This window comes from Vanessa tameamea, chromosome 5 (assembly GCF_037043105.1).
Source record: "Vanessa tameamea isolate UH-Manoa-2023 chromosome 5, ilVanTame1 primary haplotype, whole genome shotgun sequence".
In the NCBI taxonomy this organism is placed as follows: domain Eukaryota; kingdom Metazoa; phylum Arthropoda; class Insecta; order Lepidoptera; family Nymphalidae; genus Vanessa; species Vanessa tameamea.
Window position 1 is genome coordinate 6,139,245 of NC_087313.1, and position 16,243 is coordinate 6,155,487.

Genomic DNA, 16,243 nt, shown 5'->3' on the forward strand with positions numbered 1-16,243 from the left:
TTAGCAATTGTATGGAAGTATTACTAAGCTAAACAGTCATCATTCCACCAATACCAATACTATTCTATCTAGGGGGGTCTTAATAACATTACCTTCGTTAGCAATGAGCCCTCCTTGGCCTGCGTCGCGTTGCACCGCGTTATGTTCCCAGGGAGTGTATCATGAGTTAGTATTTTAAATTGAATTTAAATAATATATATACTTCATGCTTTTTATAATCAGCAAAACAAAAAGGTTTTTATCAAATAATTTTACTACTGTGATGTATTTTAACGTTTCAATTATATTAATTTGTATTGATTTATAATTACCTCCAGCGCCTTCCTTTGCAAGGATATGTTCGGACATAGTAATCTTCGAAGAAGAAGAAGCAGTTCTCACACATGAGTACAGAACGCTGCATACCCATATAACAAGACCGATGATAGATTGCTTGTCGAAGGATGACTGTGGAATAATAAATTTTATAGATATTAAATTGAATATAATATATTCAATTTAATAAAACTTAAAAATATGAATAAATTAAATGAAGTCTATAAAATACAGTGAGATCTTTTTCCATAAAAAACAAATAAAATTAATAAGTAACCAATTGATATTTTATTTATATTAAGGTATACAGTGGACAATCCCCTTTATTAGAAATGATGATTTTAATAGATTCACTATTTATCTTAGATCGAAACAAAAAATAAACCTTATTTTATAAACCTTGTTTATATCTATATGAACTATATTTAAAGTTATATGCACAAATAACAAGTGGAGCTCGATAGATGATTAAAAACTCTTCAATAATATTAAATTCAATATAAATGAAACAAGCTATGCGCTCATCGAATTACGTCGAATAGTATGTACTCGTCGAATATGCGTTAAAAAATAGGTTTATAAAATCGAGAATTATCACAAGCAACTACTTGCAAAACTTCATGCAATTGATTGAAAATATAATTAAACAAATTAAGTTTGCGATGTATCGTGTACCGTTTTAATAAAAACATTGATGCTATACACTTTTTATATTTCGATTAATAAACTATGCACACTTATAAAATAATTATAAAAAGTAATTAGAGTACAAACGTGAGAATTTCATGTAAAAAGTGTTCTATATTCGGATAAGCAAATGTAAATGATTTCAAGCAGGATTTAATGATGGCGTCACTATATATACGTACCCAATAAATATCTTCCTTAGTATCCTGGTTATGCGTTAATAAATTTAATATAAAATACATTCTAATAAAATATTGTTATCTATTCAAAGGTGTGAAAAATAAATAGTATATAATATACAAAGGATTTAGTAATATATTTAAGACTTCTTATACAAATACATTATATATTTTACTCAAAGCATTGATAGATTTATGATTGATTTATTTTTTATATTTCAATTTCTTATAAACATTTTAATATATAGCATACCTCGTTTGTGGCAGAAATGCTGGCATTACATTCACCAGCGGAGTTAGAGAGCGCTGACCAGGTCAGGTACATCACGTAAAGAGAAACTACTGCAGATTGCAAAAGACCGGAGCGCGGTTGATGTTCTTGCACTGAAGGCAAGATAGATATAGCACTTGCAATAACCACCAGAATGAGGTTGAAAGAGATGAAGAATTTAGAAAGATCACATCCATCTGGCTAAAATATAAAATAACTCTCCATTAGAACATTAAATAAAAAATATTACTCTTAATCATCAATTATATATAAATATTTGCTTCTCACCTTAGTATAATAAACGTAGAGAAGAACTATGCCAGTAAGTGTGAGGGCATAACATGATAACATGGCCAACAACAATGCCGAGTACCAGCCACGGGATTGCGACTCTTCATAGTTAGCTACAAAAATTGAAAATAAATAAATATGGCGATACTCAATAAAGATCTGAACATAATAATAGTAAAACATATACTTACAAACCCATTTTTCAGCCCAAGAGTGGGCAAAGTCTATAATCAATATTAGTTGGATGATAATGAAACAGAATCCTCCTATCATACCGAACACCATCCAAGTCGAGGCAAACTGTCCTTCAGGTATAAAGAAAGCACCGATGATACCTCCAATAACAACCAAGTATTTGATTCCCCAAAACCTTAAAACATTAGTATTACAATATTAATATATTATACAATTTATATATATACATATATAAATTACAATATTAATATATTATGTTGAGTAGTACAATACTTAATATTTTTACTGACTAAATAAAATATTATCAAGTGTTTTTTGGTCCATTGTTAATGTCATGTAGAACTTAATCAGAGATCAGGTAATTCTAGACAAGTACCACTGAGTTTCATGTGTTTCCATTTAAACACTTTAAAGGTTTAAACTTTAAGAGTTCATTGCAAGCTAGGTGGTGAATGAAACATCAACAAACAATACAAGCATGTTTATGATGGATGATATTCAACAGTGTGTATTTACTGTTAACACTAGATCACTATTATTGAAAATGTTTAAAACGTTCCTTTTGAGGAAGACTTTTATATATCAGTATCATATTTAAAAGCTGTTACTCTACTAACTTTACATGAGTTTTATGTACAATTGTGTTATTCTTGGTATATATAACTAACAATTTAAATAAGTAACATAATCAAATTAGCATAGTATATTTGACAAAATTACCCATTCTGTATACCAGCTCTGGGATCCTTCGATGATTTCACTCCAATCATTATCAATGCCATTAGAACGAAAAAGAGACATGCTGCAAAACAGATCCTGAAAGAAAATGTTTCGTTATTTACAAGTTCATTACAATATTATGTAAATAAGCAGATAACTCTCTTGTATTGATTATCCAAAATCAATTTGAAAAATATATTAAATATGATATAGTTAGGTTTGTTTTGATTCTAACAAAAAATTGTCCTACATTTTACTAGTGTACAGTATACTATTATTAAAAATAAATATTATATTAAATTCAGTGTAGTAAAAGTGAACCAGTCGTATTCATATATATACAAGTAAACATGTTATAACAAATATCAGATACAGAAAATTTATAACTATGTATCTAATTTATTTTTAGATATTAATGTAAACGAAAATCAATAATAATGTACCATATACCTGTATACTGCTAAGTAGCCAACAGCTTGATCACAATCAACTTTAAAATTCCCCGGAACTATTCCAGTTGAATTTTCACAAAATGGTACCTGAAATTATACAAAATCATAATAATATATACATAACTTTCCCATTAATTCATATTTATAGCTATTTCATTATAATTGAATTCTAATATTGTTAATATTATTTTATTTGATAATAATCTTTATTAATTTAAAAGAGGAAAGAATGGTTATCTTACACTTAACAGTAACATACCTTTTTCATTTGTTCATGTAACCCCGGTGCAAGTGTTACACAAGCTGCCACCATTACTAATAGCAGCATGAGAGTGTACATAAGGCGTGTAGAAGTGGAATTGGCACATGATGGGCATGCTGAGCAGCACAGAGAGCATGCAGCACTGGTACAGCAGCATGCCATCTGGAAATGAATAATTTATTTTTAAGGACATTTTTTTTGTTAAAGACCACAGTGGTGTGCATTTGGAGAGGCCTATGTCCATCAGTGGACAAATATGGGCTGATGATGTGATGTGATGTGGGTCTCATTTTGATATAATTAACTGATGTAGTAAGAAATGTTCAATGCCCTTTTCGAGAATAATACACTGAAGAACAATGGAAAATTTATATTTTTTGCAATTATATTATAATCCTGTCATTTGTTGATTGTTATAAGAGTATCAAATAAAATTGTCTTTTGTATAGTAATACATATTTGCCAAGATTAAAGATAAAAATTATCTACAACATATTCTGGGTACAATATAACTTGGCTGAATCATTGAGCCTTGTAATACAGGTGTAAATAACAATCTAATATCAGTAAACCATTGTACTCTACTACCTTACCTTGAGTAGTTTTTTTAATATATATATTTTCACTAAACTATTTATAAATGATACTCCTAAAGTATTTCATTAACAAGCACACAGAAGTTACATGTGTTTTAAAATTAAATTAATAATTTAAAACTTAAACATATTTATTCTAAATCACTATCTTTTGCACATTTTTTTATATTTGCAAATTTTTTATATATTTTTTGCATAATATAGAATTTTCAGCAGCAAGTAAAATATTGCTTATACTTAATTTGTAGTTGTTTGTATTATTTAGCCTTATTACATAGCTGTGTGGAAAGATATTTCATCAAAACACGTCAATATTAATAGATATTAAGGTCATAGCTTGTTATGATTTATAAACTCGATTTTTTGAAGAAAGAAAAGTTGAAAGAGGTAATTATATTGATTATTTATATTGTTACGTAAATTCCTTGAGGAAATTAGAAACCTTCCAACCGTGTAGTTCTCGAAAAATAATCTTTTAATTGACAAAGAAATATTGATCTGTCTTACCTGAGCTGCTGAACAAAGGCCTAATACGGCACCCATTGCAAATTCAGATTGGAAACTATACTTCTAAAACTCACTTTTGTATTTAAAACTCAATAATCAAAATGCAATTGAATAGAATCAAAGAATCATGACTCAAATAGTTTGGGAAGGTAGGTATTGGACTATTGGATGAATGCAATATCATTAATATGACTGGATTTTGACAACTGACAACTGACATTGACGTTAAGATTGTTTATTTTATGAACTATGTCGCAAATACAATGCTATTACATTTTGCACTAAAGCCGTGCAATACTTTAATTTAATGCCTTTAAAATTACAAAGTTTTTTTAGATGCAAAAGTGGTGATGCTCTCGCATACTGAATTTGTTGATCGAACGTAATTTTATTGTTGTTGTTATTATTTTAATGTTTATTTTTAAATAAATAATTCATTCATTCGCTCATTATAATTGGATTCGTAAATACTCTTATTGAGACGTGTGTAGAAATTTTGCTATAGCCTGACACTTGCATAAATGTTTCGTATTGGTAGGCGGTATTCGCGCTGGCAAGACTATGATGAAACACTACAATCTCGCATAATAGTCAAATATTAATAAAATAATTGGCGGTCAAAACGTCCATCATGAGCCTATACGCTAAACGGAACTTTATGCCACATGAGTAATCTTTAAAAGATACTCAGGTCCTAGGTGTCGATCCGTGGTGTTTACTCTTTTAATCAACGCGGAATTCCTTCTTTTCTTGATGTCGTTCTACCGTCTATTTCTTTACTACAATAATGTCCTAAAAGAAGGCTACGGCTATTTATTTCAATTCCTTGCAGAGCATAAAGAATGACATCGCAGAACAGAGTCTGATCCGGCTTTTCGCATCTTCAGCGTGGCACACTTCTAGCGTATCTTGGGCAATATTGCAGTCCATGCCATAGTGGTGGCACAACTACCATCTTACGGTATTTGCAAAAACCGTGACAGGACCTAAATGAATCCGGTAGTCAACACCCAGTGGGAAATTTTATTATAAGTTTATTTAAGACATGAATGGACGTTAAATCAAAAGGGGACTCGAACTCATAACCAGTTTCGGAAAAGATATTTAGTCGTCGAAACCTAATAATAATATAAACTGGCAGATATTTTTCCCAAAGGATTTGATCAACGATTTACTTTGGTAATGTTCTGAAGGTTATTGAACAGCAGAACTTACTTATATTTAATTGGAAGTATTTTTATTTAATTGAAACATTTGGATGTTTCTTTTTTATACCTTTTGTTTTTGATTTTGGAATAACATTTCAAATTGTTTTCCGAAATATAAAAAAAATCTCAAATCGTATACTGCTACACTGTATCCTTAATAGTCAATGTAAATTTATTATTTCAATAAGTCTAGTACAAATCTTATCTAAGTCTATTAAATCGTTAAATTGATGTATCGCGTTCGTACATTAAAATTTGTACACATTGTAATCGTATACTTTCCATTCATCTTATTTTTACATTTATTAAATCTCTTTGAAGCTACTCTTTCTTAAATTTTAATCTACTCGAACTTTGTAAAAGTTATACGCGTATTTTGGATGGGTACTAATAAAAGTATTTTTACGTATTCATAATTGTGTACTTACCTTTTCCCAATGTTATTAGAAAAACAAGATGCTGTGACTCTGGAATTAGAAGGTGGGTTGCGGAAATCTTCAATGGCTAGTAAAGTAAACATCCCGAGTTAAGGATTAATTGTTTTGTTTTAAGGATTGCCATATTATATTACACAGACGTTTTTTCAAGTTGAATTTATATTATTTTTAATTAATTACATGTAGGTAAACAATAATATGACAATATATTTAATTTGACTAAGGAAAATATTAAAACAATTTTGTTTAATCTAAAGTTTATATTTGTAAATTTATATCAATTATTAACATGATCAATTAAATAATAAGGTCAAGAGTTGTTCCATACAATATATTCAATCGCAGAATTAGGTAATCGTCAAGTTTTATGTTAAGGTACATAAAGTTTATTGAAAAATATATAGAATAAGTTAATTTTGCAGATTCTTAATATATCGGAAAGTGATCATTGCAGGATTGCGAAATAATGCCACAGAGGTACTAATAACTGTTATATATTTTTTTCAAGACATAAATTTATTCTAAAATTAATTGAGGTATAATAATTTAGACATATTAGTCTATTTGTGGAAGATTGGCACTTCCATTAAATTTCCTTTTAAACTGCGTTACATTTATTTTCATGAGTAGGTACCTAATGTCTCACAGTCAAGTGATGCAGATGGAATACACAGTACAACCAAACAAAATAACATTTGCATCAATTTTAGTTTTCTAGAGAGCTCTGAGCGCACTATTTGATAAGTTTACAAAACGTTTATATATGTGATGTACACAATCATAATATTTACGCTTCTTATTATTTTTATTACAATATTTATACGAAACTTCATAAACAATTTAATTAAGAATTATTAACAAAAACATTTCAATATAATATCTATACTTCTAAAATCAATAATTTGGAACACATGCTGGACCTTCGCATTAGGTACAGTATAAAATAACATTGCCTTAAACTAACACGATCTCTGTAAATATACACGCTCACATTCAACATTAAGTTATAAATAATAATCTAGAAGATTAATAAATAGAATTATTAATATCACAGTAGATCAACTGCCAGCTAGTTTCTACCTTTCCTTATTTCCTTTAATTTTATGTGTTACATGATATTTATAAATATATTTATGTATTATTGATTTATATGCGCAATTGATAAACAATCAAAAATATATTAATCTAGATATAGAAGCTGACAGTATCGGTAAAAACTGCTGTGATATTGACAACGTGGAAATATGCCTACATATCCGTACGAAGTATAACATCTCAAACAAATACCCTTTGATTGATCATAACATTATATCCTTAAAACTAATGGTAACCTTGAAACCGATGTGTCGACGATATGCTAGCATTGAGAGAAATGTGCATATCACCAAGGCAGAGGCATTGAACTAAATATAATCGATAAACCTGGAGTTACTCGTGATCGAAAAAAAAACAGCAATCAAAATCAATTAAACACACTGTTATACAAATGTAAAACAAATAGATCCCTTTAGTATCATGCTGGAATGGCAGAACACCATCGCATAGTCTTAGTGTAAAGAAACAGTAGTAATCATAGTTTTATATAAACATTTTCCCAATAGTATGATCTGTCGTTAAATTAACTAATGCGTATGGTCCTCATGTCCAAAATACATTTTTTTACAGAAAGTGCTTAAAGTATGAACTTTTCAGGAGACATATTTTCGTAAAATTTTATTGCCCACATAAAATATTATTTATATTGGTGTTTTTGAAATATACATAAGCATTTTTAATATTTAAACATACACATACATGTAAGTTTGAATTATAATTAGAACTTAATCATATAAAATAACTACATATTTATAGCAAAGGGTATAACGAAATAATATTGCCATTATTCTATATAATATGCAACCCATATAACCTAATTAGGTTTTATTATCATAATAATTTCGGTATACAGTTAAAACACAATTAATTGAGACCGGTACCATAAATAGTTAATCCACACTTTCTATTAATACAATGTAAGTCAATAAGCTATTCTAAAATGGCGAATTATATTGCTAAACCTACTCCCGTCGATATAAAGGTACGTTCGAACACTGATAAGGACAAGAATATATTCAGCGTAACCGATGGTATTCAGTACACTCAATATTTACATTGTAAATTGAAGAGATAAACCATTTTATAAACTTGAGATTATTTTACCGATGGCTTAAAAGATTACAAAATGTGAAATATAAAATAAACGGATAAATGTTTAAAAAGTCAATGCAAACTTCTAAGTTCAAGATCGCAATATTCTGAAATAGCTAGTCCATATTATATAAACTTATATGGACCATACGATATCGAAATTTATAGCAAATTTGTAATAAAACAACTTATTTTGTATTTCATAAAAAGGTAATTCACTAAGTACAATATGGGGCTGTAATAAAATAATATTATCTATAACTTAAAGTTAAAGTGTTTAATATAGACGGATGCAAAATCAAGTGATAAATATACTTCTTAGCACATCGTAAACAAAATTAAATTACTTAGAAATAATTTAAATACACTCTTTTATATAATAAAAAACCATTAACACGCAATCCAGTTCAAAGGAAAAACATTACGAAATATAGACTTAGATGGGACTAGGGCTCGTCACCTCAACACTGAAATACGAGTTGACAGTGTAGGAATTTGAATGCCGCTTTCTGTGATGAAAAATCTATTTAATTAATATAATAACCTCTACTTTTTTAAGAGATGTATGTAATAGCGTGTATCATGTTTTTTCATATACAAAACAAATTATTATTGTTAGCACATGACGTGAAGTATCGAAACAAGTTAATATTTCGGTGTAATTATGCGTTCTTTGTACTGACGTGATAGTATAAGTATTTTTTATTATTATGACTTTGGTGTTGAGTGTATACAATATTGAGCAAAATTTTGGCTAAATAAATTAATAGGTACGTAAATTTATTTACATATAGCTTAGAAAAAAAAAAAAATTGTCTTTATCTAAATTAATTAAAAATACTTTTTTATTTATATAGAAAAAATAGAACTAATATATATTGTATGTACATAAATCTAATAGCTTCAAAATAAATTGAGATCTGCATTTTAAATAACCAAGCAAGTATATCAAGCACCACTTGGTATAGGGATTTAGAAAAGTTAATCGTCAAATTATTTTTTGATAAATGTGGGAGATTGGACTACAATTATTATGAAAAATGAAAATCCCTCGAGTGTGTATTTCTTTTAAATCTAGTGTAGCCGTTCTATGAGTTATGCCGAGCATCATTTGTATTCGAAAAAGGAAAGTAAATTAGATTCAATATAGTGTTCTCATATACGTATTGAGTGAAAAAGATCAAGGTTGGATCGTCCGCAGATTTTCCAATGTTAAAAGTATATTGACATTAATCGAGAAAAACAAATACAGGAACAGACAAATTTCTAAGAAAGGCGTAATTTGGTAAATTCTTGATTATTTTGTTTAAATTTAGTATCAGTAAAATGAATTTACCTCTTTGTAGGTAATGCAATTTCATTGTACTTAAAATTATTAAATACTACATTATGACTTCAACTTAAAATATCATTTACAACTATTATTATTACACCTAAAACGCAATTACAGCTAAATCCTTACAATATGGCAGTTGTCAAATCGCTAGCTGAGTTGTTGCCTTATTCTAAAGTGATCATTTGGTTTCATGAGCGCGGAGTTTCGTTGCGTCAAATTAAAATTCTGATGTCATTGCTAACAACGACATTTACATGATTTATTATCACAACCATTATTGCAATGAAAATTACTATACATAATATATGTATTTGGTAATATATGCAGGTACACCTCGTTTATATATATGTTACTATCCAAGGAAAGCCAAACAGTGTTAAAAAATACTATTTAGTTATACGTATTAGGTTTTTACTTTATGATTTTGGAGTTTGGGATTGGCAAGAAAAGGGGAATTATGCAAAGTGAATTATTTTGGTGATTTAACATATTGTCCAACACCGATTTCTAAATTAGTAAATGGTAGAGCACATCTGAGCCGAGCTGTCGCTCTGTTATGGCATAGTTTAATGGTAAATAGAAATAATACCTTAGACGATTTAAGTTCTCGATTATTGACAAGGACGGTTTTGCGCAAGTAGTCGATGATTCGTATCTAGTTTTAACGTATTTGTGTTGGACACAGGTTTTCTTTAAAGGATCTTTTGATGATGATTGCCAATGACACACATCGGCTATTGCACATGACATACTGAGGCATGAGTATTTGCGCAAATTAACATCTAACAAGTGCACTTTCTACTACGTCACTTTCCGAATCCGAAACGACCGGAAAGAGTACAGGCGCAAGACCAATCAGACTTAAAAGCTAGTCACATACCTATAAATCTACCTGCCTAGTTGGTCTAAACTAGGCAGGTAGATTTATGTTACATGGACTTCTGTTGAAGTTTTCGAGAGTAGAGCGATAATGTAGCCAAGGCAAAAAATATATTTTTTATTATCCATGATTAACGGCTACGAAATTTGTTAATATATTTTTTGACAAATAAATACCTTCAATTACTAAACGAAAGTTTTGATATTTTAATATGGTATAACTAATATACTGCTGCAATTAGAATTGCAGCAACTGAAAAAACTACGCTCAAAATGTGACTTTGAGTTTAATATTTGCAATTAATTCAGATCTGAATTTATAAAGCAATGCGATATGTATACTTTATTAAATTTAAAAATCTCGGTAGGTATTATTATGAAATAGATTTGTGATATAAATAGTCTATATTATATAAGGTCGAGAGAAAATTCTTTGATCGAAGTCTGTAAAATTATGAAAAATAGCGTTTAAAGAAACCTAATTGATTAATAAATCCTTCACAATGAACATTTGAACTAATCATGATAATTGGCACAAACGAATCTATTCTCGCAATTATGTCCTTATAGGTACCGATTTCACACCATTTGAATTTAAGGTTGTATTTGCTATGGGCCTTCGAAATACCGCGCTTTTATGTTTATGTTACGATATAAACAGATACTTATAGTAATTATGATCTGTAATGTTGTAGAACAACATGAAGTGAAAACTATTTCGTACAAAATTTTCAGTTTCACGATCACATTAAGTAACAGTAAACAGCAATATCACTTTAATTTATGTACATATCCGAAAATTGCTTATTATTTATAGAATATATTAAATATAATTCTCAATATAATTATCTATTTACAAATATAATCATATAATAATACTTAACAAATAATATTGCATCTCGCAATCGCCTTTACTTACTTATCTTGTCTTGTTTCCTTATTTTATCACATTTTTTGTCTTCGAGATGGAACTCCGAGTGATCTGAAGTCTGATATATTTTTTTCGATCACGCTCTAGAGCAGCGATTTAGCCACTTTCCATATTTTTTTAATAAAATATGCGTACACGTTACAGGGCGTAATTGCTTTTAGTTGGTATTTATAATTTAACTTAGAATACAACATTGTATAGGTATCACAACTTCTTGTTCTGTTTCTCTTTAGTTGCGTTGACAATTACAATCTTGATCTTCACGTGACGAAGTTACTCCATCGTTTACACACTTTCCAAATTGTCATAGCCTAGACTGTCCACATAGGTATGTAGTATCTTTACATAACCTGCTCTCACAGATCGTAACACCGGCAATGAGCGACAGCGCAGATGAGCGGCGCATGCGCAGCTCAGGCAACACTGAGTATTGTCTCCTTGTTCGGATAGGACCAACAATGTATACGATATAGATATGTTCATAAAAATTTAACTCTAAATTTGTGTAGTCTTTTAGTCGAATCTGAGATAACTTACGGCGCTAAGTCATATTACTATATGTTTTTATTCATTATTATATATTAATTCAGTCAAAACATATAATTAGTGATAACCATCACTGAAGTTTATTGCGACTGGAATGCTTTTTAACCGAGTCGACTTAGTATTGGCGCATGGCTGCGCAGTAAGAGCAAAGGCAGCGTGAAAACATTGTTACTCTCTGACTGTAGGCTGACGGTACTGAACAAAAGCAATTTTGAAGACGTGGACGGATTCACTGACTTCATATACACTGTTATATTTTACAACTCACTTACGAAACCCTCAATAAATGATTATTGCTTATTTATTGGATTATGTTGTGTTAAATATTGCCTCAAGCTCACGATTTCCAAGTTTTCAAGATCTTTTTATTTTTAAATATTATTTTTGAACAGCGAAAAAGCTTCGCATCTGAAGTAGTGTTTAAGTGATTCGTTTTAATTTAAATTGATCAGTGGTAGTAGATATAGATAATTTTTAAATTAAAATATGAGATGAACTTTTAAATTAATATTTTGTTATAACAATAGTTTTCACACTGCAATGCATTATTTCAGTCTAACCTTAACTCTATTCTTAAACCTAATATTCACAGTCTCCGACCGAGAGCAACACACAGTTTTCGTATGCGTGTCGCAGTAAAGGCATATCTACCGCGCTACAAAAATACGTGGGCAATGTCCATTTATTTTGCAGTCAAAATACGAGTCACATTCTTCGAGAAAAAATATGTCTCCCTTAAACATTACAATATATTTACTCCGTATAAGTTTATATTAAATAAAAAACTCAATATATTTTCTTCGCTTAGTCTATATCATCACGTCCCGCACACGGAATAGTCTCATCCAAGAGAAATACTTAATATCTTCATACGACTCCGAGGCAGTGAATGTTGCTTATTTTGTAATGAAACGTTTGAAACCGTTCACAACACAAACGTTAGTTTGTCATCATAGCGCGCGTAGGGGCGAGCGATCGGCGCATGCGCTAATCGCCAAAGCGTGTACACGCTTTCTTCCATTTGCATTGAGTACACCAGAGGTCACGTTGGTCCATACCGTAAACCTTGCGGCACTTTTTGTTGTCCGAGCGAGGACGTCTGCCAGGGCTGCCTGGTGAGCTGCTGACTCCGGAGATCTTTAAGTGTTTCTGAAACATTATTCGATTCTAAATATCGATATTGATAAGAGCCTAGATGGTCTAGCGGACAGAATACGTAATTTTTGTTTATAATTCATCTTATGCGCGGCGTTGCAGGAAACACCTGCATGTATCGGATGAAAAACCACAACACTGGGAAATTTATAGCCCATTTCCTATTTTTTTAATTTAAACATCGATATATTATTATTTAAAAAATGTTATTTTTTTGTATTACATTATTACACTATTTTCATTAAACACATACCGGTGAGTGTGAGCTTGACCAGGAATGCGTTATAGGAATGCTTATGGGTCTCGCTGATCCGTTCTGCATCGTTGACAATAGTCCTTGCCTAAAACAACGTTGTTTTATTATGATTTATTAATATTTGCTATAATGACCTAAAAACGACGTAATTTCTAATAAACATTTTTCAACTTTCAGTTTAGTTCCAGTATAGTATAATTTGCTTTGGGATTGATAATAATAAAAATAGATTTTTACATTCTGTTAGGTTAGATATAGATAATCTTTCGTAGAGACAAAGAATAGTAATTTAACTCTATCTGAATTCACGGTAGGTTAAAAATAGGCTAAGGTCTTGATGTAGTGGGCGCACCTGTAGGATCCGACGAGCTGTCGCTGGTAGTCGGGATCTTCGTGCGGCGGCCGGCACATGTCTCTATGGGAGAGAGTGGGTGGCGGTGCTGGTGCAGCTACTTCATTGTAGTAAAACTCTTCCTCATGATCACTTTCGCCTTCTTTCTTTGGCCTATAATTATTTTATATTAATTAAAAACAGGAATATGTCATTGTATTTTATATACCTAGTTATTTAGAAACGCACGAGAAACTAACATGCAACGTGTAAATTAATCAATCTTATTTTTTAAAATATTTTATATAATGCGTACTCAAGTAGAATGGTAGATGAATATTCAAAATATTTTGATCTTAGCATTGGATATAATTTATTTGTATTTGTAGACCGGTCAAGTCAGTTAAACTTTTACACACGAGTAGATTACTTAGAATTAGTAGAGGTAGTTTCGATTCATAAAACTTCTCCCCTGTCAGCTTAATCAGTAAAAGCTATTTCGAAAATCTTTTCCAGATTATAAGCCAGGGTCAATAATGTATTAAAAGAACTACTTATAGATATTATCGATATTAAAACAGTAGCAGCAGGGCAGTGTTATGTAAGAAGGCGCGCAGTGACCTTGTGCGTAACGAGCTTGCGAGAGCTAGGCAACCTTGTCGCGAAGCCTCGACGCTTCCGGGTCAGTAAGGGCCGGCCTTTCAACATAGCATGTTATACCTTTAGTTTTGACAGCTTACATATAAGGATCTACATCTGATTTTTATTCTATTTTAATTCATTTTAATTTTCATTGACTACTTAAGACCTAGTCTAATTAAGGAGTCTTAACTTAAAACTTGACTGATAAACAAATGATAAACAAATTTTGTAGAATGTTAAAATATGCTTTAAATATACAATTTATTTTAATGAAATATCGATTTAAAACAGACCGTTAGAAGAAATGTATTATGTAAGAATAATCTGCTTAATGCAAATTGTGTTGGCAACTGTTAGTGACAGTGAGCAATGCACGAGTATGCATTCGTTACGTGAAGTTTAAAGTTCAAGGTTGTTGCTGGGAGAACATTATATTATATCAATAACTGTATAAGTGCAGGATTGAATGACTTCATACCCTAAATGGGTCTGTCTGATATGCGCTTCGATGGAAGAACACGTGTTGGTGATATAGCCGCAACCTCTCCAAGTGCATTCGAATACGACGCTATTGATCTGAAACAAAAGAATCATTTATGAGATACTGATAGATTAAGATAAAGATTATACATTATAACACGAAAAATTAAAAATTTCACCATTAAATTATTATTTTTTACGATTGCAGAACTATTTTAAAATTAATTTAGTAAATAATATACTGTAGAGCCATATGTAGAATGTGGCATTATATTTTTTAACTTTCCAAAATTTACATCTTTAAGAAAATTTGGTGCTTTATGGTAAAAAGATAAGAGTTCCTTTAGTTTTGTGACGATTATAAAAGAGTTCTATATAATAGAAGAAACATTGTTAAATTGAGCTTATAAAATAACGCGCGGAAACAGCTCTAGGTCGCGGCCTTGTCGATGTCGCAACGCCTCACTCCCTACGCTGTGTGCAGCGCTGGCCGTCCGCAGCCACACCCGACCGATATCGCGGTTTAGTGTCGAATAAACTAAATTTTAATTTCTTTTATAAGCACTGTTTATTTTTAATTGTTAGATTTCTTTCGTATATCATTCATTTCGATTTTATCTGATACATATATAGTTGAAGTATAAATCTCAGAACCTTTCCATAAAATATCGGCATTGAATTTATAATACATTGACATTTAATGTAATGTCACCTACGAGACCGCTTACGAGTAGTTATAGGCTAGTACAAAGAGGAAACAATTACCCAGTATACAGGTCTGGTGTCAGTACACGCGTCTGTATAGCTACATGCATTGTTGAGAAATGAATATAACTTATGATGGAATAGTTAAGAACATTATTTAATGATAGCGACACGAGGTGAGAGCGTATACCAGAACACTTTGCCAAAGATTTTAGATGCGACCTTCGATTCAATGCCACGTTTATCCGACCAATTCAAACTTGTTGCAATTCAAACAGATTCTTCTTTTTAAGAACTTTATGCTTAGATTGTAATACGTTGTAGCGTAAGTATTATTTGTTTAAGGTGATTATATTTGTTGTTTTGTATTAGAAAAATTGAGACATCTTAAATAGCGGCACGTGAATGTATAACTGTATCGACTTTATTGATATAGCTAGAGATATTGCAGAAGCACCTTTGTGTCAGGGACGCGAAATTGGGGTGCACGTGCGGAGTGGCACCGTCGCCCCACGCCGGGGAACTGAGGCTATATCAAGTGCATTTAGAACTAGGTCAGGTCAGGGGAGGGAGGTGGTCTGCGGGGCCTCTATGTAGGTCGCAACTCCACGGCCAAGGGTGTTCTATGAAGGTTGCAACTCCTTTGTTTCAATTTTAGTTTTAAAATGATACTAT

At 30.8% G+C, this 16,243-nt stretch overlaps 2 protein-coding genes across 7 annotated transcripts in view; both read right to left on the reverse strand.

Moving 5' to 3' along the window:
• The window catches only part of LOC113392652 (probable serine incorporator), a 62,535-nt gene that overhangs the window by 1,777 nt on the left and 44,515 nt on the right, over positions 1 to 16,243 (reverse strand). For 2 of the 6 annotated variants that reach the window (XM_026629188.2, XM_026629186.2), the window contains exons 2-10: positions 4,476 to 4,617; positions 3,370 to 3,534; positions 3,109 to 3,197; positions 2,659 to 2,754; positions 1,935 to 2,113; positions 1,741 to 1,856; positions 1,435 to 1,653; positions 1,185 to 1,208; positions 312 to 447 (exon numbers count right to left, since the gene is read on the reverse strand). In XM_026629188.2, the coding sequence (XP_026484973.1) occupies positions 312 to 447; positions 1,185 to 1,208; positions 1,435 to 1,653; positions 1,741 to 1,856; positions 1,935 to 2,113; positions 2,659 to 2,754; positions 3,109 to 3,197; positions 3,370 to 3,534; positions 4,476 to 4,511 (1,060 nt within the window). In that variant the 5' untranslated portion in view covers positions 4,512 to 4,617. Of the gene's footprint in view, positions 1 to 92; positions 120 to 311; positions 448 to 1,184; positions 1,209 to 1,434; positions 1,654 to 1,740; positions 1,857 to 1,934; positions 2,114 to 2,658; positions 2,755 to 3,108; positions 3,198 to 3,369; positions 3,535 to 4,475; positions 4,618 to 16,243 lie in introns of all 6 variants that reach the window. The other 4 variants (XM_026629190.2, XM_026629189.2, XM_026629185.2 and 1 more) reach the window with 3 other exon arrangements.
• Glut4ef (Glucose transporter 4 enhancer factor) overlaps positions 12,746 to 16,243 on the reverse strand; it is a 40,043-nt gene continuing 36,545 nt past the window's right edge. The window contains exons 5-8 of the mRNA XM_026629195.2: positions 14,862 to 14,959; positions 13,763 to 13,915; positions 13,408 to 13,495; positions 12,746 to 13,148 (exon numbers count right to left, since the gene is read on the reverse strand). Coding sequence (XP_026484980.1) covers positions 12,987 to 13,148; positions 13,408 to 13,495; positions 13,763 to 13,915; positions 14,862 to 14,959 — 501 coding nt within the window. The 3' untranslated portion in view covers positions 12,746 to 12,986. The remainder of the gene's footprint in view (positions 13,149 to 13,407; positions 13,496 to 13,762; positions 13,916 to 14,861; positions 14,960 to 16,243) is intronic.